Source organism: Acanthisitta chloris, unplaced genomic scaffold (genome assembly GCF_000695815.1).
Source record: "Acanthisitta chloris isolate BGI_N310 unplaced genomic scaffold, ASM69581v1 scaffold2600, whole genome shotgun sequence".
NCBI lineage: Eukaryota > Metazoa > Chordata > Aves > Passeriformes > Acanthisittidae > Acanthisitta > Acanthisitta chloris.
The window spans coordinates 51,415-77,898 of NW_008649758.1; the positions used below are offsets into that span (position 1 = coordinate 51,415).

Below are 26,484 nucleotides of genomic sequence, written 5' to 3' on the forward strand. Positions count from 1 at the left end.
GTATCAATACATCAGCTAAAATTCAAAAACCTTGAAAAATTCTGCTGGAGAGTTTACAGCAAAAGTCTGAAGATAGACAAATCTCATTAATTCTCAGTTTTATTATCTATTTTTATAAAAAAATAAGAGATTTTATGGAAAATAAAAACTATAGAGAAAGTTCTGCTAGGAGGATCTACAGAAAGCCTGTATTGTGAGTTTACAGGCAGGTTTTCTGTTAATTGTTTTTAGTGTTTGCTCATTTGTTTTTGAGCTATTACTTTCAGATTTCTTCAGACTCTTGAGATAACCTACTGCCTATTCTTTTCAACTCAGTGTGTCCCACAGTATGTGAATTAGCAGACTCTCATTAATATTAACTGTAATGTTACTAGGGCATCACCTAATGAGAAATGCACTGTACAGGTGTGCATAAGTAGAACTGGTAGAAGATTTTGAATTCTCCCTAATGCCCTCAATAAATACATACATTCAGAGATGTGGGGTGTTAACTTTATTTGCTGGGCACTCTGACGTGATGTGTCATAAAAGACTACAACTCCCCTGTATCGCCTGTGAAGACCTACTCAATGTTGACTCCAGTGAGCATTAATATGTATTAGGTGAAATGTAGTCACTGAGTACCAGCTGAATGGTACAGATCAGTACTTCTCCTAAAGAAAGCACACTCCTAACTATCCAAGATAGATGCTCTAGAAAACTGAAGTTAACGCTAGTTTCTTCTGAGACATCCATCGACGAGTATGTCCCTACACTGCAGTGGATTTCTCATCAGCCACTCACTTCTTGTTTGAAAAACGGTGTCTTTTTGATTTGGATCTAGTCTGGGCCCACTAAATAGAGTCTATCTTGACACTGAGGCTGTTGCCAAATTGTATATAGCACTTCTGCCTCAGCGAAGGGAAATCGCACTAACCCCTTTGAAGTCTTTGAAATATCAGTGCAGAGGTTTCCCCCACTTATACATATCTAATCTTTGTGCAGCTGCTTCTCTGAGACTGGCAGGTATCATTTTGCATCCCTCAGTGAAAATGCTGTAAAGTGAATATTGAGCTGGTTTCCAGCTGTGCTTATTTAGGTAGGAATATTTTGTTCTGCTTGCAATATGGGCAGCTCTTTGGGATTGTTGTCAGAGTTTTCTTTTGATATAGCTTTGTTATATATAGTTCTTCTGTAAGTGCTTTCAGCATCCATTGTCTTTTTATCCTAAGACGCTTTTTAGCCAGCCTCAGAGAGGGATTTTGTAGATGAATATCTGAACTACCAAACATAAAATGGCTTGAGATGAACTGAGTAAACCTTTTTTTTCAACTAAAACTACATTCATCAGCTTTTTCAATGAACTCATGGAAAAATTTATGCAAACATTTGAAAAAAATTACTTTTTAAGTGCAGCTTCCCTTTTCCCCCAAATAATTCTCCTCTAATTTTAACTTAATATTCATTGAAGTGTCTTTCTCTATCTACTATGTAATAAATCACATATGACTATATATAATAATTATAAATGAAATATAAATTTAATCTGTAACAGTTTTTTATATAATAGATATTTTGCTTGGACTCAAAAGAGATGTTGGTGTGAATTCAGATTTATTTTAATCTGAGTGCACTAAAATATAAATATCTTAAAATTATAGTTATGTTAGGCCAACACAAAGAACATTTCTGATTTTGTTTAAAACACTTACCCAGTGTTGAATGAGCTGAACACTCTAGGGTCAGTCAGATGTCTTTCTTTGACTTATCCTCTTTTTCTGCTAACCATTCTCTCTACACATGTTAGAAACCAACAATTTGTAGCTTTAAATTAAATAGCAAATGGAATACATGTGTTTAATGTATCATTTGTGGACTTATCTATAATTAATTAATTTTAAAGCTTGTGACAATTTAGTGTTCTGTTACTCTCTTGCTATGTGTGATGCATCTTCCTTATTTAAGGACATATTTCTACCTTGGACTCTGTTGTTGATTGCTTAGTATGAATGGTTAGGAAGATCAACAAAATGTATAATAATGTTGATAAGGCATTTTACACCTCAGTGAATCCTACTTAATATCACAAACTTATCTCTCCTATATTCTTATTCTCTCATTTTAGGTTGTTAGAGATGTTTCCATTTTGTCTTGAAAGAGATTGTAATATCTTCTAGACACCGTACTTGTCTTCTGGTGTCTGCAATCTTAAATAACAGGGCCTGTTGGGACTTTTTGGTAGCACTGTGGTGCAATTATTATCATATGGGTTTTCATATGATACACAAAATGGAATTTTTAAATAATGAAATTAAATAATGGCATTCAGAGATGCAACTTTGGGGCTTTGTAGCAGTAAAAAAAAGCTGTATTTGTATTCCTATAGGAGAAATGGACAGTTAACCTTCAGTGCTCATATATATTGTGACTTGTTTCATTTGGATTAATCATTTTTTAAACTCTATTTTCATCACCTACAGGTTACTTGCTTTTGTGAGAGAGACACTGTGGCCCTTTAGATTTCCCCTATTTAGCTCCCTTTAGCAGACTTCTTTTTCTGTCTGTAGCCCCAGTTAGTGGCCTGAACTCACCTAGAAGAACAAAAAGGCTATCATGTGACCCAGAAAATAGACAACAGCAGTTCTTCCAGGTAGGGCAGTCTGAACCTCAACTGAATCTGGGCTATAACCCACATTTCAGTGGAGAAATACATAATGAGCTGTAAGCAGCTCCAGAAGATTTTTAAAAGAGGGATTAGATGATGGACAGCAGGTGAATTACTACTCCCAAGCTACTGTAATAACTTGAGTACATCCATGATGGTCTTTATTACAACAGCAGTTCTTCCAGGTAGGGCAGTCTGAACCTCAACTGAATCTGGGCTATAACCCACATTTCAGTGGAGAAATACATAATGAGCTGTAAGCAGCTCCAGAAGATTTTTAAAAGAGGGATTAGATGATGGACAGCAGGTGAATTACTACTCCCAAGCTACTGTAATAACTTGAGTACATCCATGATGGTCTTTATTTTATTAGAATACAAATGTCAGAGACTTTTCAGCAGGGCCTGTAGGGACAGGACAAGGGGCAACAGTTGCAAACTGAAAGATGATAGGTTTAGATTGAATACAAGGAAGAAATGTTTTAGGATATTTTAGGATGAGGGTGGTGACACACTGGCATAGATTGCCCAGAGAAACTGTGGATGCCCCATCCCTGGAACTGTTCAAGGTCAGGTTGGATGGGACTTTGAGCAACCTGATCTGGTGAAAAGTGTCCCTACCCATGGCAGTGGGATTGTACTAGGTCATCTTTAGAGGTCCCTTCCATCACAACTATTTAATTTTCACTTGAGTTTTTGTTAGACTGCTTTCTATTTGCTTGGCCCCTTTTTCTTCTTTTTCTTTTTTTTTTTCTTCTCCTTTCTTTTATTATAGCTTGTTGGCTCTTACAAAAATGCAAAATATAAAAAAATATTTCATCCTCTTATTCCCCCATTGGACTCATCATCACAATGTCTTGAGGGTAAATTTTGTCATGGAAGGGTGATTACATGCTTTTCAGAACAATTTAATTTGATGTAACAATACTGTAACTGTTGCTAGATCTTCCAGAGAGATTCTGTAGAATATCCACATTAAGTGCAATAAGCAATCCATGTCTCTGTTTGAAGAGTAGCTAACTGTAATTCATTTTGAATAATGCATTTGTACTATTTTAAAATTAGTAAAAATTATCTGAGATCAAGGTAGATTTGTCCTACCAAAGATGAAACATTTTTATTGCTAATGAAATATTGTGATATTCTAAGTACTGATATAATTTCAGAAATGTGTTGAATCATGTTGTCATGGGGAACAGGGAAGTCTTTATCTGCAGAAGGTCTAGTCAAGGGGGCCTAGCATTAAATAGAGTTAATATACAATCTCCAATAATTTGGAGTTCAATGATATTGCTGTTGTAGGTGGGCAGTAAAGAATTCTGTGATACCAAGCCTGAAATCATTTAATCAGGAATGTAAAACAGTTATGTGCTTCAGTTACCAAATGTTGATAGAATTGGCTATGGTAGATTGTTGTTTTTTAATTACAGCTGCTCTGTAATGTTGTTGTGTCACCAGGTTCCAAGAAGGAAAATAGTATAGTATAGCAGTTCCCTGTGCCAAATGACCACTGCAACTGCCAAGTTTAAATACTACCAGGAGTGGGTTCTTCTATAGGATGATAACCACATCCCTAATTAATGAATGCCACCCTTCCTTATATGTATTTATGTTCAGATAATTTTTTAAAATAATGTTCCTACTGCATGCTTTATAGTCTTCTGCCTTTTGCTACACAAATTTTAGCTTATATTGCAGACTGTGCAAGTCATTTGGCAAATGTAATTTCCATCCCTGCATACTAATCGATTTCTTCGCAAACACCTGCTATCAGTTATGATAATAAAAATGCCATTCTAAATTGAAAAGGGGCCAAATGGAGCTTCCTAAGGAAATGGCTTAAGTGTCTTTCAATGCCTTTAATGTAGTAATGTTCTTGTAGTGCCAACACTTTTTTCCAGCATTTGCATTTTATATAATTTTACTCTATTATATCATTTTGCTGTCTAAATGGTTCCTCATAACTGTTGCTATGACGTAGTTCATAGCAAGGCTGGAGAGAAATTTCTGTATTTCCTCTCTCATGGGATTAAATCCAGCAACTTTACAGTGGGAAAATTCCTTAGCACAGACCTGACTGGAACATCAGGACACTATGCTAGTATAAATACTAAATGGTCATATCAGTTCCTGTAACATCACCGGGAAAATGCTGTAAAGTTGGTGAGTACCTTGCCCTTGGATTGCATGCCAGTTTCTTCCTAAAATATATGCCCAAATTTAGCAGCCAGATTGCAAGTAGCATTTGAATTATCCAGGGTCACTATATGGCTTCTTCCATCCCAGGAAATAACTTCCCAGCAACAGTCTTTGCCAGAACTTAATGATTTTCAGCTCTGCTGGGTCTTGTCTCAGCTCTGAAATGTCTTACTGGCTTTCAGCTGTTATTGTCATCTCCCCTGACAATGTCCTCTGAGTTTTTTGTAAGGAAACAATTTGTTTTACTGATTTCTTCACATTTTTCCTTTCTTTTAGCTCTAGCCGCCCAAGCATATGCACTAAAAGAAGAGAACGATAGTCTTCGATGGCAGCTGGATGCTTATAGGAATGAAGTGGAGCTCCTGAAACAGGAGAAAGGACAGCTCTTTCGAACGGAAGAAAGCCTTACAAAGGATCAGCAGCTGCAGTTCCTACAGCAGACAATGCAAGGCATGCAGCAGGTATTGCTAAGGCAGAAAAAAACAGGTCTTCTGTTTAAGAAAATTGGTACCATGGCACTGTGCTGTACTCAAAACTATTATTCATTAAGGTCCTGACTTCTTTTCAGAGTCAAAAATCTTGGGAATGGAAGGGAAAGGGAAGAGGATTTGAGGATATATGTAGGGAGAGTAATTTTAGGAATTCATAACTATAGACCCATTGATCATTCAAGAAAACTCCTTATGCATTTGCTAGTTAGAAGCAAATTACTTCAATACATCCTCTGTTGCTCTCCTCACTTAATCCAACCAGCCCTAAGTCTGCACAAAAGTTAAAAAAAGTTTGTCCAATGTATCATAGTCATGTTCTGCGGTGTGTTCATTTGCATTCATCTGCATCTTCAAATGCATCTCTGCCTCTCAGCTTTCTGGTGTTTTTCTGCACTTGTTTGTGGATGACTGAGTCAGCTCCAGCTTCTCCAGTCTACCTTCCTGATAACTTGCAAATGGTTAGCAACATTTCCTATGTGTGCTATCTCCTACGCTGTTATCATTTATACTGACCCATGGATGTAACCTTTTCATTTAGCTAGTTTCATAAGTGGTTTAACTGCAGCAACAAAGCTTTTTCTTTGACACCAGTCAACAAGAAACTGCAACATGTCCCTGCAGGGGCGGGGAGTATCAGTTTGTCATAAGCATTTTCCCCTATTTGTTGTGCTCCTGACATTTTGCTGGGCAAGTCTTGGCAAGCACATCCATACTGTTCCCATTGCTTTGTCTGACACGTCCACTAACACATGAGCAGCCCTCATTCAACATGCATGTATGTAGCATCTTCCCTGCCCAGGCACTTATGTGCAGCTGATAGATGACAAAACTCAAGGGCAGTGGCTCACTGCACCACTGGACTGTGCTCCCATCTAGAATGGAGCTTCTCAAGATGGCACTGCAGAGCTTAATTTTGCTTCCTTCATCTGTGCCCTGAAGCATTGTATTAGATTCCAGAGGGGACAAGTAGTACCCACTTCCAGACTATACCAAGCTGCTTTTGTACGTCAAAAACTAAGAGATACTCATTTACGTGTGAGCTGCCTGGTTGGGTTAGGAATTGCATGGCTATCATAGTACACAGCAAATCCAGCAAATCTGCAAATCCCACCTAACACCACCTTACAGAGCACAAGACAATCCTATGCATACATTTATATGAACTAAGCCCCTTAAGCCTGCAGAGTTTTACAAAATTAGGGTGACTGTCTAGTGGAATAATTCTGAATAAAATATTTAGAAAATAGAAAATAAGTCATTGATAATTTAGGAATAAAATATTTCGCAAATTTAGGAATTAAGTCATTAATCAGAAACACTTGAGGTTTCCGTACATTTTGGATAAGCTTAAAGTCTGCTCACAACCTTATCCTTATATAGGTAGATACTTAAATATCACTGGTTTTATTAAATTTAACAGCATATATAAATATTGTGCTGTATTTCATCCTGGTGCTAATTCTCCATTAAAATTTGTAAAAAGTGGGCACAGAATACTACTAAATCAAAATGATAGAGCCCTAACACTCATTTTGCATTATTGCAATTTCCTACCTGGGGTCTGGATGAAAGATAATCAAGTCTGTAGAATATAAATAGATTTCTATTGAACTTCAAGCAAATGTTAATAATGCAAGTCAGTAACAGAGAGTGACTGACTTAACTCTCTGTTCAGCTAGCCATGGACACTGTAGTTCCTATTCCTCTGAGGGTTTCTATGTTCGTGACAGTTTTGCTGTGAGGTTCTGATTTTTTCTAGTTTGCCATCTCAGGGTCAGACCTGCTAAGTCCCAATGGGATATAATTAGAGATGGCCCAAGGAGCTGGAGAAGACACTGCAGATAATCCAGTCTGACAATATGCTGAGGAGAGCAGCAACACAGAAGTACAGGAGGTGGAGTTCAGAATATTTGGTGGGAAATTATCAGTCGGTTAAGCAGCTGGATGATGGTTTTGGATTTCAATAATTAGCCATCGTCATGACATCCCATAACCTTTATGATTTTCATGCAGTTCATGCATGAATATTTAGAAATAAACCTTTGATTTAGGTAGACTCAGTTTTATCTCAGCTTGGCCTTGTAAATGTGAGAGATGACAACCTTAGCTGAAATCCATCAGTATAGCAGGTGCTCAGCATCTATGGAAATCAGTCTCACTATGAAATATTAAATATATATCCAGGAATTGAGTATAAATAATTTAACAAGAAGACCTGTATTCCTTTTTATCCTTTTGTATATATTAAAATTAATTTCAGACAAGGTAAACTGAATGCCATTGAATTCCTGAACCCCTCATATATGTCAACCTTAAAAAATGTCTTTCTCCTTCTTCTTTTCATTCTCCCCCACTTTTTCATACACCTCTTCTTCCAACTCTGAAAACTAGAGAAGAGATTTGAGCTGAAGCCTGAAAAGCAGATATATCTGAGAAAAAGTGGATGCATTTTCAGAATTAAGACTTTTTTTGTAAACATATTTGGAGCCAAACAATAGCAAATAACACCAATGTATTTTTAATGTACTTGTACTATCTGGATGTTTTTCAGATTTCTTTCCTATATTTGCAGGACTGATGAAATGAATGTTTATTTTCTCTTCCATCACTCCTACTGATCCAAAGTAGCATCAGTAAAATCACACAGATGTTCACTTGTGAAGTATACCTCATGGGCAGTAGTAGCAACCTGCTTATTTACTGTGTCTAAAAAAAGAAAATCCTTTGGACTAATGACATTGAACATGGATGTTTTGGACAACTTCCTCCATAAAACTGTGTCACAGTTTAATTTCATACCCACTGTGAGATCTCAAACAAATGGAAATAATGTCTTGTATCCATGGTAACAAATGAGATACACTTTACCTGATTTTGAGATGGAAATTGAATTAACTTGTCATTGCTGCATAGGTGGTATTGCCTTCAATTTATTTCTATATGAGAACACACATACCAAGATCACTTTTTGAATGGGTCTTTTTCTAGCAGTGTTTGGTGTTCTCTAACAAAGTCTGTGATCACAAGAAAGGATGTTTTAGTTGTAACTATTTTTGCAGCACTTCACAGCACAGCTGTAAGAATTTTTTTTATCTTGTCTCTCTGTCTGAAATGTTTTACCAGATACATGACTATAGGTAATGCAGAAAATATCACCTAGTAGTGTTGCTTAATGCTTGCAATTATAAGGCTCAGTTTTTAGTGGTTATATTATTTTAACCATTTAGTTTAGCATATTCCATGTGGAGCAGCAAGCAGAATTCTTTTGAAAAAAAATCTCAACAAAATCTTTCAGCTATTCCAAGAACAAAGCATGAAAAATATGCCTTTATTGTTTGTTGTCCCATCAAAGATAATTCTTGAGGAAATGCACTTGCCACTTTTATGCTTTGAAACAAGGGCTCAGAATTTGACAGCGAGTCTCTATTGAATTAATGATGGGGTTTCCAGATTCTTATAAAATCTGTCTGAAATTGATAATGTTAGCAAGCCTTTGAAAAATGTCACTTTGCCACATAGGAGATGACACTCATTAGCATATGTCCATGTAAATTTTAGATTTTTACTGGTCATCCAGGGTTGTTCATGAACCACCTCCATAGCACAGCCATCAGTGCAATGCCTCAAATTAGTCCTATGTCTACAGAGCACAACTCCTTTAGCATGACTCTCTAATTTAACAAGCTAGCTCTACCTTGTCAGGCTTCACTGGCCAAAGTATGGGGCTGTGCTTGCATAGCTGTACTGATTCCTGAGCTGGTACATTTGCCAACAGGCTGGTAAATCTGCGTGGTGCTTCATTGCATCATGTAAATGTATGATAACGTTCTTTCCCCTCATAACTCCCTGAGCATGATGGGCTGAATTTAAGCTCCTGCCGGGAAGAGTGTCATCCAGAAATCCCCACTTAAATCATGCTTCTATCTATGTTATCTCCAGAAAATGCATGCAAGTGCCTACAGTTCTGTAATTGCACATGCTGAGGTATATCTGGGACATTTGAGAGGCACCTCATTGCCTCCATTCCCTAAGGGGCCTGATTCATTTGCTGAGCTTGGGATCATACTCGTAACACACAGTGACAGCGTAAGATCCCCTTCGTTGGCAGTGATGCTTTAAAGCCTAGCCATGGGGTTATTGCATGAGCAGGGGATGCACAACAGTGCCTCTCTTAAAATTAGTGCTCGAGGTGGAAAGCAAGAACAAAGGGAACAGTTGTGGGTGGTAGGTGTAGGGCTGACATAAAGGCTGATACACTGCTGCAGGTGCCACCAGCTCAGTTATCTCAGGATGTCTCAGTAGGAGACTGAACATCTTCTGGCCCTGTTGATGACCCACATGGGTGTCACTCTGATACAGCGTGATGAAAGTCCACTTTTGACTTGTCTTCTTTTTCCCCCCAGACAATACCAATTTCACTTGAATAGCAATGCAGATTGTGAACATGAACACTCAAAGGGCAGGAACTACCAGAACCACTGCTTGTGCATTTTGCTTTTTATACCTCAGAGACCTCTCCCCACTCAGTCCTGCAGGCAGAGAGTACACAGTCAATCATCACCTCTTCAATACCTTTCTGTCCCTGCTGTTCAATATGCAACTCAAGGTCTTATTGCAAAGGCCACATTGCTTCTGACATTTCCTACCTACTGAGGACTAGCTTTTGCAGTTTACTGATCATTTAGCTTGTAAAATAGATAGCACATGCATCTGAGACATATACCTTTTTTTTAAGGGTTCTGATAAATGCCAGCTGACTAGCAATCATAACATCACAGAATCATTAAGGTTGGAAAGGACCTTGAAGATTATCATGTCTAACCATTAACCCAGTACTGCCCAGTCCACCACTAAATCAAGTCCCTGAGCACCATGTCTACACATCTCTTAAATACCTTCAGGGATGGTGTCCACTTCCCTGGGCAGCCTGTGCCAATACTTGACAACCTTTTCAGTGGAGAAGTGTTTCCTAATATCCAACCTAAACCTCGTTTCAGGCTTTCAGTATTCATCCAGGGAAGGACAGTTTGGTTTGTGATATGCCTCACTGTTGTGGTTGAGAGGGTGAGAAGAGCTGCTGGAGTACATTGCAGCTCCATCCTTACACTCACTGCTCCCTCAAAGGAGGATGGTCAGGGTACATATTCAGTGATGAGGACTGTGAGGAGCATATAGGTTCTGCAGTACCATCACTGGGAGAGAGATTAGGACCCTTTTGTCTAAGTGAGATAGTAGAATAGTAATCTATCAGTTTTTTGAGCAAGACCATGTACCTCTAATATACAGTAACTGTTCTGAGTAAGCTAATATTGGCCTCACTATGCTGCCTTTGAAATGAATTGAATTTCTACCTTTCTCAGATGCTGGAGCAGAGCCAATCCAATTTCAGATGTCCTCACTGAGATAGAAGAATTCTTTTTTTCTACAAGCAAAGATGGCATTGCTTGGGTCTTTCCTCCCCTGTTTTCACAGCTTTTTCTCATACAAGTAATAGAATCACAGAATTGGTCAGGTTGGTAGGGACCACAGTGGGTCACCTGGTCCAGCCTCCCTGTTCAAGCAGGGTCATCCTTGAGCACATGGCACAGGATTGTGTCTGGATGGTTCTTGAATATCTCCAATGAGGAAGAACCCAGAACCTCTTAGGGCAGTCTGTTCCAGTGCACGGTCATCCGCACAGTAAATAAGTTCTTCCTTGTATTCAAGTGGAAATTCCTATGCATCAGAAGAATTGACTATTCCCATGGTCCACATTCAGTGGTAACAGGGACAAAAAAACATGATTCTATGCAGGGGGTTGCAACAGATAGCAGGGTAGGGCATCATGAGGCTTTTTTCCTCATCAATCTCTTAACCAATCTACCACCTACTAAGTTCCAATAAGCCTCAGTTAGCATTGAGGTCTGCAGCTCTCAGATCCCTCAGAGATGTTATTAACTGTCACAGCCACTCCTTTCTGTCACATACAAACTTTCTGAAATGTCAGGAGTCACAGACACAGATGCTGTTGGCTGAAAATTGCTGAATCTGGTGCTGTGTGAGTGCCATGACCATTATAGCAACCATTTACCTTTAAATATACAGATTCTAGTAGCAGTTTAGCACTGAAATTAGCATCATTGTTGAATAGATGGAGCATGTTATGGGTATATTTATTAATAGAGCATAAGTGCAGAGAAGATTTGTAGTCTTTTTTTTTATTCCATCCACCTCATGCTTCCCAAATATCTATTCAGCATATAACCCACTCAATGTACTTACACACAACGATAAACTGATTTTTTTTATCCAAATGCATTATAAAGAAGAGCAAATACAAGAGATGTTAAAAAAAATTATCCATAGTGTTTGTGTTTTGCCTGTTGAATAATTATGTTGGTAATGTTTTTTATTACTACTCCTGCAGTATGAATTCCAGTTAGATCTTTCTGTTTTCCTATAAAAGTGGCATTGGCATAGTAATGGCAATACTGATAACCTTCTGGGAACGGATACAAGTGCAAGGGACTGGACACAATATAGTACACAGTACTGTGCATGTTTAAACTTCCAGAACACACTTATTCCTTCTGATTATATTTTTTTTTAAATGAGCAGCTGGCAATTAAATGTTGTTTATTTACCAGATCTCAGACAAGCCAAATGGGTTCTCTTCTCTGTTTAACAACCTTTGTCGATTGAAAGTAATGTTTGATTTCCCACTTCTGTGACCACCACTTCAATAATATTAGGGGAATGTAAATAAAGGCCTGCAGATACTTTAAGCACCATATTCCCAACAGCTGTTCTAGTGGTAAGATGGAGGAGGGTAACATCGTTTTGCCTGCTTATGCTGGTAAAGCTAAACCAAGGTTGGCAGCAAGAGTAAGCCCTTCATAGAGAAATAATTAGGTGCACCCATTTTGTTTAAAATATGAAAGAAATCAACTAATATCTTCATTAACATGCTTGTGTAGTGCAGTGGTGGTGAAAGACAAATCTCATAAGTTTTACGGTCTAGTGATCTTACATGAATTCTTTAAAAGACCCTAAATACTAGCATTGGCTTGCTGATTAGAGTTTCCAAAAGTGTTTGATGTTATCAGTACTAGGCACTCTGTTTCCACTACTAGGAATTGTGTTTCAGTGGAAATTTCACTGGGTAAATTCTCTTCCATAATGCCATTCTTCTAATTAAATTTTTATTCTTCTTCAAAATAAATATTTTTTTCTTGAATAGGAAACCAGAATTTAAAAGATCTGATTTGATTTGTTGAGAAAAGGCATGCTGTGTCATGCTCATTCACAGTCCCATGAAAGAAGAGATGGGATCATACAGTTCGAGTGCCATTAACTGGTGAGGAGATATCCACAATGGACAGGTACAGCTGAAAGGTTGGAGAAGATGATGCTATGAATGGAGTATCATGTCTTCTTTTGACTATGTATCATACAAGGTGCCAGCTGGTTGCCCTGTAGGACAGTTATGAGGGCAAAGGAAACATGCCAGGTATGTGGGATCAGCCCACTTTCTTTGATCAGGATCAGAGAAAACTGTAAGCCCACCTATCCACTCACCTATTACCAGTATAGTAAGTGCTGTGTAAACTTCTAGTGACCTCATTTAGCAAAGGTAGGAGGAAGCTTTATTGATAGGTGCCATGGACTTTGGTCAGACATCAAAATCAAAGACCTTGTGTAATGTGCTGTGAAAGTCAGATCCCAGAGAGGGATCCCTGATACTAGCACTAAGTATCTATTAGTAAATTGGAAGAATTTAAATCTGAGAGAGGAGGATTGATTCTGTAAGGTTCTGAAGGACTTTGGTCTTTTCCTCATTTGCTGCAAATGTCCATATCTGACTAAAAAGAACTTGTCTTTCTTGAGGAGTAAGAGACATACTTGAAAATTACTTGGCAGAGGAAAACTGTAGACTGCCTTTTATGCCATTCATTGCAACAACAATGTTCTCCTTTCATCTGCTATGCAACTCTTACCACTGCCTCTTGTAGTTGGTGTGACTGAATTACTATGGCTCATAAAAACAAAAGAAATTGAGAACTAATTTTCTGATATATTATAAGCATTCTCTAGAATCCTAGAAGAGCTGAAGTCAGAAGGAGTGTCTGGATGTCATGTACACCATCCCTTTGCTCAAAAGAGGGTCATCCCTGGAGTCATCTCAGTTTTTCTAAGGACCTAGTCCAGCAATGGTCTCAGTATCCCCAGAGACAGAGAGTTCACAACTTCTCTGAGCCCTCGTTCAATTGGCTGGCCACTCTTAATTTTTCTCAGTGGAGTATTTTCCTCATATTTAATAAAAGCGTTTCTTACTGAATGTGTCTTTTTGTCCCCAACCCTCATCCAAGAAAAGCCTGACTCAACCTTCTCTGTATCCTTCCTTTAGATAGTTTTAATGTGTCTGTCTATCTGTTTTCTCATTTGGCATATTTCTTACAATACAGGCCTGCCTGCAACTACTCTGAGGACCTCTGTGGTCAGTCTAATAGCAGGGGAAAGGAAGCATGGCAAACATCTCGCTGAGGAAGCAGCTGGACAAAGTTCCTCTTTAGTGCCACCATATGCACTCACCCCATCAGGTGTGTGTCCAGCTCCCTGCCCTGCTCTGAGGTGGTTAACCGCTGGAGCTAGCATGTTCAGCATGGTCTTTGGCCAGAAAGGCAGGAAAACTCACAGGTGAATGCCCAACAAGCAGGAGCTGGGATGTTAACCCGCATGCAGCAATTCACCAGCCCTCTTTCATTATTGCAAACCTGAGGAGCCATCCAAATATTGCCATTCACACAGCCAGGGACACAGTCAGTCCCTGGGAGGTGGGAGGGATGAGAAACATTTCACTATTACACTGTGTTTCTTTTAATCCCTTAAAAAAATCCACAATCATGCTCTTTATTTTAATTATGCCTTTCTGCAACATGGCCAACTTCCTAGAGGGCTCATTTCTAAAGCTTCTTTGACTTGTCTTTCACATTCTCCTGTTTCCTTGGTGATTTGTCGGGCCTAATCAGCATCTTGTTACTAATGCATATTTGCTCAGCTGGGAAGTCACTTTCTCATTATTCAAGCCTGCCATGTGCTGGCCATTTGTGATATGAAATCTTGTCTGTCGTACAAAAAGAGAAAAACACTCTTCTAGACAGCCCATGGAAGTACTGGCTGAGGGATTTGTATTTTTATTTTGCAATTAGTTGATTTGATTTCATTTTAATTCATTATTTATCTTCCTTCTACCTGAGGAAGATTCTGATAGGAAACTTTTACCATCCTTCCCCTCCATATTTGCAAACAGCTTCTAAAAATTTTGAAACACTTATTTTCCTTGCTGATTTTTGTACTTTTCCATTCAGCAAACCCTAACTTATTTTTCTTCATAGAAAATAAAGTTAGAAAAGAGCAAGGTTTCACTTGGGAAGAAAGAAAAAAATATAACAAAATCTCAGAAATTGCTATCATGAGCGAGTGGTGTTTTCTTTAGAAGTCTGCAGTCATTTCAGTGCCTGTGATTTCATAGTTTTTAGATCTTTGATTCTAGTGTAGTTTAGGGGAAAGGGTTTCACTTTTGCACAAGAGAGAACTGCTTCCTGGGATCACTGTTTTTATGTGCATGCCTTGGTTCCATTGGGACTGAAAAATGTAGCCCTGGTTGGGATACAGTCAGCCTATTCGAACACATAAGTTTCACCTTTATTGTAGGCATCTAGTGAATCAGATGTCCCCATTTTTCATGTATAGGGATCTGTTTCCTATAGTTGATAAGTTGAGAGCAATATGAATATGCTGCCTCCACACATTATATGGATAAAATTCAGTTTGCCTGAGTTCGGTGAGTGTTTAAGGGGACTCATTTACCTGAGTTGGCTCAGTTAGGCTGTGTAAGACCATCCCTCTTTGACTGATGTATTAATTTCAGAAAAGTTTGTCACAGATGTTTTCTGGACACTCTGCAGCTACTCCAGAAATGGGAGAGTCTGTGCCTCATTCCCATGGCTGAACAGGCTGGGTTTGCTGAAATCACCACATAACCTGTGATCAAAGTCAGCTCTCCCCACCTCAGAAGTGTTCGTTTGTCTGCTCTTTACTGCCCTTTCTTTAAGGTCTTTGTAACCTTTTCATACTTCATTTCAAGCAGCTGTAAAGGAAATAATAAACAAAATAGCAGGGGCGGGACCATTCAGCACTGTAACTGCTAAACTTGCGACAAATGCTGTTTTGCCCTTTTCTTTACTCTGTCAGCCTTACAGTATCCTAAGTACAGCCTCAGGCCCTGTGGTCTCTTCTAATCTGCCTCCTTTTTCTTTGCATGCAAAGTTGATGGTTTCCTGCTGGAAATCTTGCTTTCCTTCTGAGATCCCTGTCTGTCCTGCTAGGCTTGGGGTGTGACCACACTTGTAGATATGTCCATAATTTATATTCAAATGTACACATGTAACACTGCCTTCTGGGGAGCCATGCAGAACTTTGGGCAGGGAGGAGGAGAGGAAAGAGGAGTATTTCATGGTTGCACAGTGGTACACAACAGCAAGCTATTACTTTCCCTTTAGGGCTTCTCATATATTCCAAGGCAGTGCATGTTGTTGAGTTGTTAGCATTCTTGGCCACACTGGCACTGCATTGTACACAGCCTGAGTAATTCAGCTGGCTTCAATAATACCATCTATATTTAATGTTTCAGAAGCTGCAAAGATTGGTTTAAGATGGTAATTTTCTGTCTGCACTTTTGAGATCTACGCAATATGGGCGGTACTGAACTGTCTCTGGCAGAGACTCAGCATTGGGGGTGGGAATGTGTGAAAAAAAATCAAAATAAAACACATACCCTCTTCCCCCCACATAATGAAATTAGCTACCCACCAATTATGTACAGGGATTTGGTCCCCATGAATGGAGGAAGCTTGACACAGGAGAGTGGTATTAACTGTTTTACACAGGGCAGTTCCAGAGTTGCCACTGGAAACAAACAATCTGCCTTGCTTTTTTTTTTTTTTAATCTAAAATGCATTGTTTGATCTCTGGAGAGACAACCAGGTGGTTAATTCTTTCTGCTTTCCTGTCTCCTCCCTGTAAATACCTATAAGAGGATATTAGTGACATCTACCAGTCTGATTTGGTCCTATTACAGAGCTGCTTCTCTTAGGTCAACCTGGAAGCCATGGTGACCAGTTGAACTTCCAGACTGGTACTGGTGGAGCTCTAGGCTCTGCAGGTGTCTCTTCCCAGGATCATCAGAGCTATGATGAACACTATGACACGCTTTTCTGCTTCCTGACACTTGAATTTAGGCTTAGGGAAGACAGTTGCATAACTTGCAGGGCACCCTCCAAGACCTAAGGAATAACACACTGAGGACGTGGAAGACAACAGAAGAATGAGTCAGGTATTTTCTGGCTGTGTAACCAAGAAATCACTCCTTTGCCTGAGGAAACTGCTGTCAGAATACCATAGCTGTGTCACAAAGCTGGGGACATCAGGGCTTAAAGGAAATGACCAGACATAAGACAAGATTGAAAGAAGGGACACTTTGATAGCTGTTGTAGCTGTAGCTGTGTGGCTAGGTGGGCACAGGGGGAAACTCTGGCAGAAAGACTGGGTGAGATGGCAAAGCAGGTGGAATAGTACCAGACAGCACAGTCATTAACACGAAGAATAATTTTTTTACTTTGATCAATTGTGGTGTATGCTTGCTGAAGGGCAGAAGAAATAATAAGTCCATATGTATGAAAATCAAAATAATTATGAATAATTAAATACCATCTTCTTGGCGTCATTCGTTACAATCTTTATGGAGAAGCTGTCTGTTTATAAGCAGGCATGACAGCAGTCCCTGTTAGGAAGCTTGTCTCATTCCTGCCAGTGTAAGATACTCTTCCCATTTGCTTTAAACTTTGCCAAACACCACGCATTTGTGCTGAATTTTTTCAGGTTGTACATCTGTCTTAGGCTGATGTTTTTTCAGTCAAATCTATTTCTTCAATTTCCAAAATGAGACTAGTACGCTGTTTGGCAGGTTTAACTCCTTGTTACAGCTTCTTGGTGGCAGCATCAACCACTCAGAAGTATCTGAATCTGAGCCATGCAAAATTATCGGATTCTTCAGCTTTTAGAGATTAATATGGGGGAGAGAAAAAGAAATATAAACCTCCAAGGGACAGCTACAAATTTTAAACTATTTTGACATCTTTGGGAGTTGGATGGGAAGGTCCCAGTTCTGTGAATGAAAAACCTTATGTATGACTGGGAATATGGTACCTTAGTTACAGATACTCTGCTTTCCACCCTTGTGAAAATAGGACACAGTTACTGTCTTTGAAAGTATGAGCCTATGCACACAAAGCATGCCTTCAGTAGTTGACAGTTTAACCACTATGACTGCTGGAAGGTTTTATCTCTTATCAAGTGCTTTGTAGCTCATACTGCAATAAGAATGCAAGCATCTTACCCCAGGGAAACGGAGCATGTTGGATATTTTCCTAGGATTCCTGTTCCTCGCTGGTCCAGAGCCAAGTACAAAGATGCAGAGCATCACATATCTCTCTTTCATGCTCTCAGTGTCTTCCACTCCAATTCATCCCATGCTCGGACAGTTTTGGAAAAATTGCCTTAAATGCAAAACAGGAAAAGTCAGGATCAAAGGAAGAGGGATATAATTAGACTAAATCACAGTGGGAGTTCACAGTGGGAGATGTGAAAATATAACAGTGGAATATTGTGAGCTGATCTACGATATGTAGAACTCGGCCATGGAAAAACCATGGGAAGGGGGTGGGTAGGATGGGGACGGAGATTTCAGTTCTGGCAGAGTGTAACAAGTTCAACCCATAAGTCAAATTTGGTTTCCCATTTGTAACAATCATTCAGTAGTGAAAAGGCTTTTCAGAGGCAAAGATGAACGGAAAGCTCACTTGGGATCTTCTAGATGGGAGTTTATATTGTTTGGAAGGATGGCCTCTAAAATTTCTTCCAGAAGCTGGAGTAAAATCTCTGAACCAGGATGAAGGTGGAGTCTGACCACACTGGTGAGACATAACTGCTCAGAGAAGGCTCTGAAATGGGGCAAAAACTCCTTTCTCTTAACAATCCTTGCCATGTGGTGTGTAAGCTCAAACAGGTTGCAGCTGGGAAAGAGAGGTCATTTCATCAGCTGCTATTAGATGACACATCTGCTTATCAAACCTCAGGTGTTTCAGCTAGTGACCCTTGGAAGAGCTTATGCTATCTTTCTGGTGTCATGCTTCTCTTCTGAGGACTGGAGTTCCTTCTTTCTAAATTGCAGACATTATCTAGAACTATCCTAGGTGAAACTTAGTGGTCTGCACTAACATGAGTTTACTAAATGATCCCTTCTGGGGACCTGCATAGGTGTCAGTGTGTGACCTATGAAAGTATACACAAATTCAGTGTATCTTCTGAAAATGTAGGAACTAGTACCCAACAGGCAACATTAACACATCCCTGGTCAAGAAATGCCGAAGTACAGCTTCCCACACAAAAGCTGGTTAGGCAAAACCCTCAGTGGAATAAACCATGTTATTTCATGGAAAAATCTTGAGATTTTAAATTCTCTTGTGCTGTGGTACAATGAATACACATATCAGAATGTCTGTTGAAGGCTCCCAGGGAGCAGTCCAGGCAGCAAGATCCATCAAAGAGCTAACTAACCCAGTGGGACCATACGGTGTGCAAGATATAATCAGGCAACCACATGCATTTTTACTTCAGTTGCTGAATTAATCCATCAAACTAATGTTGACTTACAAAGAAATACACTACCAATAACCACACCGGTCCCTGAAATGCCATCTGTTTTCAAGCCACTCCGAAAACAATACTGACACCATGTCCTTTGATGTCTGGGACTTCCAGTGCAGTGGAACAAGGCCAAGGACTTTTTCTAAGTTTGCTATCTCAGACTTACTAAGATGCTACACACCTGCAACCTCAGTTTGAGTCAGTTTCCAGCATAGCCATAAACTAAGCTTTAGATGTAGTTACATGGTTTAGATTAGTAATGGTGGTTTGTAAAGCAGTTAGTCATTCAATTAGTCCTTAAAAAGGAGTGTGCTTACAAGCAGTAATTTGCCCCAGCAAATCTTAGGTTCATTAATCAATCACTAAGAGAAAACACTATAAACTCCTTTTTTAACCTGGTGTTTCTTGGCTCTTGCTCTTCACAGTGTCTAACATTCTTCACATCAATACAAAAATATATATCTGTTTCAGAATTAATTAAATCTACTGACCTGCTCTTGACAGTCACAATAAATCTATGCAGAACCTAAAGCTCACCAAGACCAGGGGATGTGGGCTTTTAAAGATGCTCCTGCATCCCAGAATTCTCTTCATAAAAATAGATTTTTGTCATAGCTTTTTGTTTTGACAGTAGATCAGCAGTCTTCCTGGCTGATATATTGATTGTAGGGCATCAGTCTTTCTGATCTAATAAAATATCACCGCACAGGAGGAAAAAAAGGAAAGCTTTTGTCTTCTTGGCAAGTCAGTCTGAAAGCTTTCCAGAATATTGCTTTGCATAGAATGAAAATGGCTGTGGGCCAATGACTAATTATATTAAAGGTCTGTGCTTTTAAATTATTTATGTACCATAGTGTTTACCCCAGTATTATTAAAACCACTGCGTATACTTCTACAAATAAGATTTTGGTTCAGATGAATGTGACAGTCACTCTGTGGGTGATGTACTGTGCCAGGAGTTTCTACTTTAATGTAACAAATAGCTTGATGCACATTAACAGATGCATTACTCGTGGAGCACTGCTGCAGAAGGAGATGCCGATGAAAATAATTTACCTCTGGTCCATTTAGACACAGCAGATTATGCAACAATAATAAATGTAGGAGCAGACTGCAAAACAATGTTTGAAATGAGGATTTATCAAACTGAGGATTTAAAACTGCTTTGGATCGAGATGATGCTAACCAGTAACTTCTTTTGTTTGTGCAGCAATTGCTGAGCATACAGGAAGAATTAAATAACAAAAAATCCGAACTGGAGCAAGCCAAGGAAGAGCAAACACATACACAAGCAATGCTTAAAGTCCTGCAGGAACAGGTGAGTAAAATGCTGGCTTAGGCATGGCTTCATGGCTTCGCCTCCAAAATCCATAGGAGTCTGACCACAAAATATGCTGTGAGCAAGATGTGACCTGATGTGGCCTGTCTGTCTGCTCTGATTAGGCTAACAGAGAGTTTGAGAAAACAGAGTGAAAAGGGACCCTTACTTCATGTCTTGAGTAATATTTCCTCCTATATATTCTACACACGTATCAGTGATGTGTGTTTTCACTCTGAATTTGAAAAAAGTGTTGAGTGACTTAAATATACCTGAAACAAAACAGCTCTTCCTTTTAAGATTAGTATGGAAAAAAAAGAGCTCAGCATCTCCTGTGTAATTCATGCAGATATGAGTATACAGAAAATATAATGGCATTATCATAATGGCATAAAAACCAAGTAGTTAGCAATGCACTTATTTAAGCAGTGAAAAGGAAATTTCTATAAATCTGATTATCACATGTTCTTTGATACTAAGGTGTTCTATGACACTGAGAAGTGTATTTGATAGTATTGTCTTATAAGCATGGTAAGATTGATAGTTACACATCAAAAAGAAAATCTGGTCCTAAGTCTGTAAATATAGAAAAGAAACAGTGTATTGTGTGCAAGCACAATGTGCACAAATACATGTTGTATGTATAGACCATGTGGCTTGGACACACTGAAATCTTAAATCCCCACCAGTTCTGCATAGGCACAGAATCTGCTTTGAGACCTTCTTTTAATCCTTTCTATATAAACTGAGCTAAAATATTTGATGACTTGGTTAAGTATTTGCAGTTTGAAGTCTGTGGGATCTGAATTGCTTAGATGGCAGAGATTCAAAATGCCAGTGATTCTTATGTTCAAATGTTTTCAGCATGTATGTCTGAACATGTCTGCAGACAGATGTATACACTTAATGTACATATTTGGAAAAGTAAACTATGCTTACTTTAGATTTTTAATGCTCATTATGAAAGCTGTGACATTGTTGCACATTTAACATTTGTCTTTGGACATGTCCAGTGACAAATATTCTACAAACTAATAATTTAGATTCTGGAAGCTTTTATGATCAGACACATGTTCTTAGCAGTTATGGTTATGGAGCTAACCTTCTAAATGAGAGCTGATGTCGTACACCTTTCTGTAATACAGAGGACACCATAAGGAAGAATAGATTTGGTAATGACAGAATCTTTATAAACAACGAATACACTGGGTGTCTTGAGTTAATTGCATCTCATTTCCGTTTTCACATGGCATTCAAGGTATAGCATTAGAAAGTACTAAAAAAACCCCCCATAAATTACATGCAGTTATTTTATGTCTTTGTAGCAATTAAATGCTCCAAAAACATACAGGAAGATCTTGCAATGTGAGGCCCAGTAGGGACCACCAAGGCAGACTTCTGAATCTCTGCAGACTCCTACTGATTGCGAATCAAATGTGCACTCATGCTAGGCAGACAGGCAAAACAGTAGCTAGAAGAAAGGCAGAATGGATCTGCATTTCTCTTGAGAATTAGCTCTGAAACATGCCTAAGGCCAAGACTGTAAGTAGCCAGAATTCCTAAGGAGTGCTAGGCAGCCAGTGTGCTTCTCCAAGAACCTTGAATGAGTTCCAAAACTTTCCAGAATAGCAGAAACCCTAGCAGTAATGACCCCCACTTGCCAAGGCTACAGCCTTCCTTTACAAGCACTATAGCTTATCTGTGTGTTTTATCCACAGTGGGTATTGAAAATCATCCAGCCAAGCCAAGTAAATAGAACATTTCTTTCAAAAATAAATAGCACAGGACTCCTGCCTTGACTGTGTGGCTTGTTTCTGTGATATGTTTGCTCAAAACTGCCTTTTCATCCCAAGCTGACAGAGATATCCTGCCTTGCCTCACCATGGGCATGTTTGCATGGAAATGTGAAGCTCTGTCCGAGCATGGCAGCATCTCACCTAGCCACATCCAGACTGGGATGTCCTACTGGGAGAGGTCCTGTTTGCTGGTGGACCATATTTTATTGCTGTAGTCAAAAGGCTTCCAAATCAGATCTGGCACGTTGCTGTCAGCTCTGGTTGTCTGAGGTATTCACGCCCACTGGGGTGAGTCAGGCCTACCCCACCACAGCATTAGCTTTATCAGTCTTTTGACTTCTCATCCCTTCTTCTTCCAGGTACGCCCTTGGTTGTTAGTTGTAGGCCTTTGGCACTAGTTCAGTTACCAGCACTCTCTGCTGGTAACATCACACTGCGATGGAGTCAGCCTACAGGGTAAAGCAAGTCCCGTTTTTCCAATATTGTGTGTTTTTCTGAGCTTCCTATTCCAACATTACTCTATTTAGCATGTGAGAGAAGAATATAATTTAAATTGTAATTTAGAAAAAGAACATTATTGGGAAAAAATGGGACTTCACCCCTTTAGCCTGAGGGAATGCCACTGCACACTGCCCACCCTTAAGTTTTCCACCATTATCTCCACTGGTTTACCTCCACCTCCTAGTACGGGGGTCCTAGTCTAGACATGGATCCTAGCACCTTCTTGCCTGAGCTCTGGCATCCTTTTCAGAGCATAGCAGGCAATAAAAGAGATGGAAATGCTCAAGCATCCTGTCTGTATTATATTAACTGGTGAAGCAGTGCCAGGGTGATGATGGTTGGAAACCATGGTGAGGTGGAAGTCTGCCAGACCAACGTAGGCTAGAGGCTGAGCCCACTCTCCCGTCAAACACGCATGTGGCTCATGGTGGAGTAGTATGTCACCAGAAGAATGCATGCAAAGCATTGCCAAGCAGTCCAAGAGGTAATGGCACTTTAACAACCCAGAAAAGGAAAGGCAAAAGGTAATGAACAGCATTCCTTGAGCACTCAGGACATGTCATTAGCATGCAGTACAGTTTTACATAACTGAACATGCTCTTCTGACCTCATATTCAGACAAGTAATTCAGCTGAATCCAACAAGACTGCTCATGTGAGGTGAATTTCTATAATGAAGAATCAGCTCTTCTGGTCACACTGTGACACAGAAACACCTAATTCTGGTACTTGGCTGGAAGTAGCCATCTCAGCTTGTTCCTGCCAGCCATACTCACAGTGAGGTGGTTTCACAGGACGATGATTTTTTCAGTGAGAGTAGGGAAAACATGTAGCATTCATTGGAAAAGCACCACCCTGCATTCAGGATAAATTGCAGACTTTTCCAGAGTATTTAAAGATGAGCTTCAGTGAATTGAACCAGGAGACCCGATGAATTTGCACTGCCCAGCTATCCTTAGTACTACTTTATCAGGAATTTTTGCCCTCTTCCCTCTCCATCAGGACTGGTTTAGTGGCTTGAGCAGCAATTGCTGAACTGGTGCAGTTTACAAACCTGGGTAATAAGGCACGTACAGAACACGACCTGCTTACCCTAATTGTGAGATTGCAAACTCAAAAGCTGAGAACTGAATCACACCCAGTTCAGCTGTTGCAGCCACATGTTAAAACTACGGTGGAGGTAACCTAGCCACCTTAGAATGGTAGTCCACCAATGCTTCTGAGTCAGCCACCTAAGCAATACATAATAGAGTTCCTTTTTAATGGGATTTTAGGACTGTTGTCATTCAGAGCCACAGCTGTAGCATCAATAGTTGCATCAAGCCCAGGTTCTTTGGCAAAAACCAAGGAATTCGGAGGAAAGTTGTGTTTATTTTTCCTCATCCCTCCCACCCCAGATATCTATTTTGAAATAAATTAGAATACAAGCATGACTCTTCAGAGATTTACCTAAAGAGCAAATGGTTCTGGGAGCTTCATTTAAGTGTACAAACCTCCATGGCTTATAGACTCAGGAGAGCTGTGATGTCTCCTCCTTGCTCTGTTTGCTCAGTCACAGGATGAATGGCAGCACTGTGGCTCGAGATGTGAGCTAGGGCATTCCTTAAATCTCTTGAGAGTGATCTTCACAATCCCCAGTGTAATCCTGGATTTTCCCCAAAAAGCTAATTCAGGAGGGAAAAAACAGTTTGGATTCAGGTCATATATTTGCAGTGTCTTCTCAGTTCTTCCTGCCACTGGTTAAATAAAAGAGCTGTTCTGTTAACCTCTCTTTCCATCATACCCAGGAGCCATGTCAGTTATTTAGATGCTTCCTCAGGAAGGAAACACATAGTAACACTTTGACATCTCAAACAGCTCAAAATATATCATTCAAAAGTAATCATTAGCAAAACACTATTTAGCTAGTGGCAACTTGCAAATATTGTAAAGTTTAAATTAAGTAGCAACAACAATGGGAAATGAAATTGTTTATTATTCTGAAGAGCAATTTCTGTACACTTTTTATGCCTTGAAACTACTTTCTGATCTTATTATTTTAAAAATAATGACCCAGTCTTATTATTTTTCTTTCTTTTTTTTTTTTTTTCAACATATCAAGCCTTAAGTATGCTGGTTTCAAAATGGTTTGAGCAAAAACTCATTAGAATTATATGCTCCATCTGTTTTTCTCATTGGAAGCTTTATAAAATGCTCCTTCAAATAAATCAAAGATAACTGTGTGAAATACTCAAGTAATGTGCTTGTTTTGTTCAGTTTTGGTTTTTGTTCACTCTTTGCAGTTAAAAAGCACCAAGGAATTAGCGGAAATCAATGGGCATGATGAATCTCAATCAAATGTATGTACAGTTGTCTATGTATAGATTTAGATATATGCATGTGTATGGTCTCAAATTTACTATTTATGTCTTAAAGCTGATAGAAAGGCTGAATGATTTGCACATCAGGTTTGAAGTGCCTGTTTTTTTTCTTGAAGCCACAGGTTCAAATCCCAGCAAACTTCATTTCGAGGTAGATAAATTGGGTTCCATGCAATTTACTTTGTAGGATTTATTTGGATGAGACTTTAACAACCAATGTCCTACTTGCTATATGTGGGTGTTAAAGATACCATGGAAACGACTGGAAAAGAAATGTTTTGCCATGGTGTCCTCTCCAGAATTACTCAAGCTACAGAGTTATGCCATTTGTCTCTGTGGCTGCCACCTTGCAGCTGGGCAAGTCTGGCCACATTTCAGTTCTGAGCAAAGTGATTCATATATGTATATAATTTGGAAACAGTTAATTGGCACAAGAGGGCTAAATTAATTCATTAAATCTTTATTTTGTCCAGCAACATCAAAGGACTATTAAGGTCATGTTTTTTGAAACCTCCTGCCAAAACAAATAATGCTTCTGTTATTCCCTTAATAATTGCAGTCAAAATAGCAATTTCCATAGAGGGACAGAGGAAAAAAAAGGGAAATTTTCCTGCTATGTTTGCCATCCAGACAGTGCAATCTTGTGCTTTGTCATAAACATATGAAATTTAAAACTGATTCTATATGATATTTTCCACCTAGACAAGAGAACTAGCAACAGTCTGAACACTAATATATTTTAACATCTATTCTAGTCCATGTGTTGGCTAATGGCTCAACCAGGAAAACAGTTTTATTTTAAACCTGAATGGAAGGCTCAAATTTTGTGAACTGCTTTGTGATAAGGAAACACTGTCCTCCTTTTTTTAATCCTTTCCTGAATCTCATTAATTGTGGTCTGTTTCCGCAGTGAAGTCGATAGAGCCTCATAGCTCTCAGCATTTGGACAGGAGACATTCAATATTGTCTGATAGCTCCAACAAATCTGCAACTGCAGTCTGTCTGCACAACATCCCATTGCCCCTTTGAAAGATTGTGTTAGCAAACCAAAAATACATTAATCCAATGATGATCTTGAAATACTCACATTTGCTACCTAAAAACTTGCCTTTGTACAATAGCTGGTTGCAAGTTTCCTAAAGGAATATAGAAATGTAAAGCTTAGAAACTTTCTAAAGGAACTTGCTTCCTCACCAAAAAAAAGTGAATGAAATGATATTTTGCAGTATTGAAATGTTTTAAAGAAAAATTACCTGAATGCTTCAACTTGTATCATTCTGACTTATATGCAACTGGATAAACAGAAGAGCTTGAAAGTTTTATTTTTATAGAATATTAAGGTTGAAATAACACTGAAAGGGAACATTTTGATTGTCTAAAGAGAGTGTGTCAGTACATCATTCCCAGATATCTAAACCAAAATATTTCAGA

General features: G+C 39.1%; 1 protein-coding gene across 1 annotated transcript in view; it reads left to right on the forward strand.

Annotated features, from left to right (window-relative positions):
* Positions 1-26,484, forward strand: part of ENOX1 (ecto-NOX disulfide-thiol exchanger 1) — a gene marked incomplete at its 5' end in the record, with an annotated part of 98,956 nt that overhangs the window by 50,491 nt on the left and 21,981 nt on the right. The window contains 3 exons of the mRNA XM_009070142.1: positions 5,119-5,303; positions 20,290-20,397; positions 24,976-25,032. Of these exons, the coding sequence (XP_009068390.1) occupies positions 5,119-5,303; positions 20,290-20,397; positions 24,976-25,032 (350 nt within the window). The remainder of the gene's footprint in view (positions 1-5,118; positions 5,304-20,289; positions 20,398-24,975; positions 25,033-26,484) is intronic.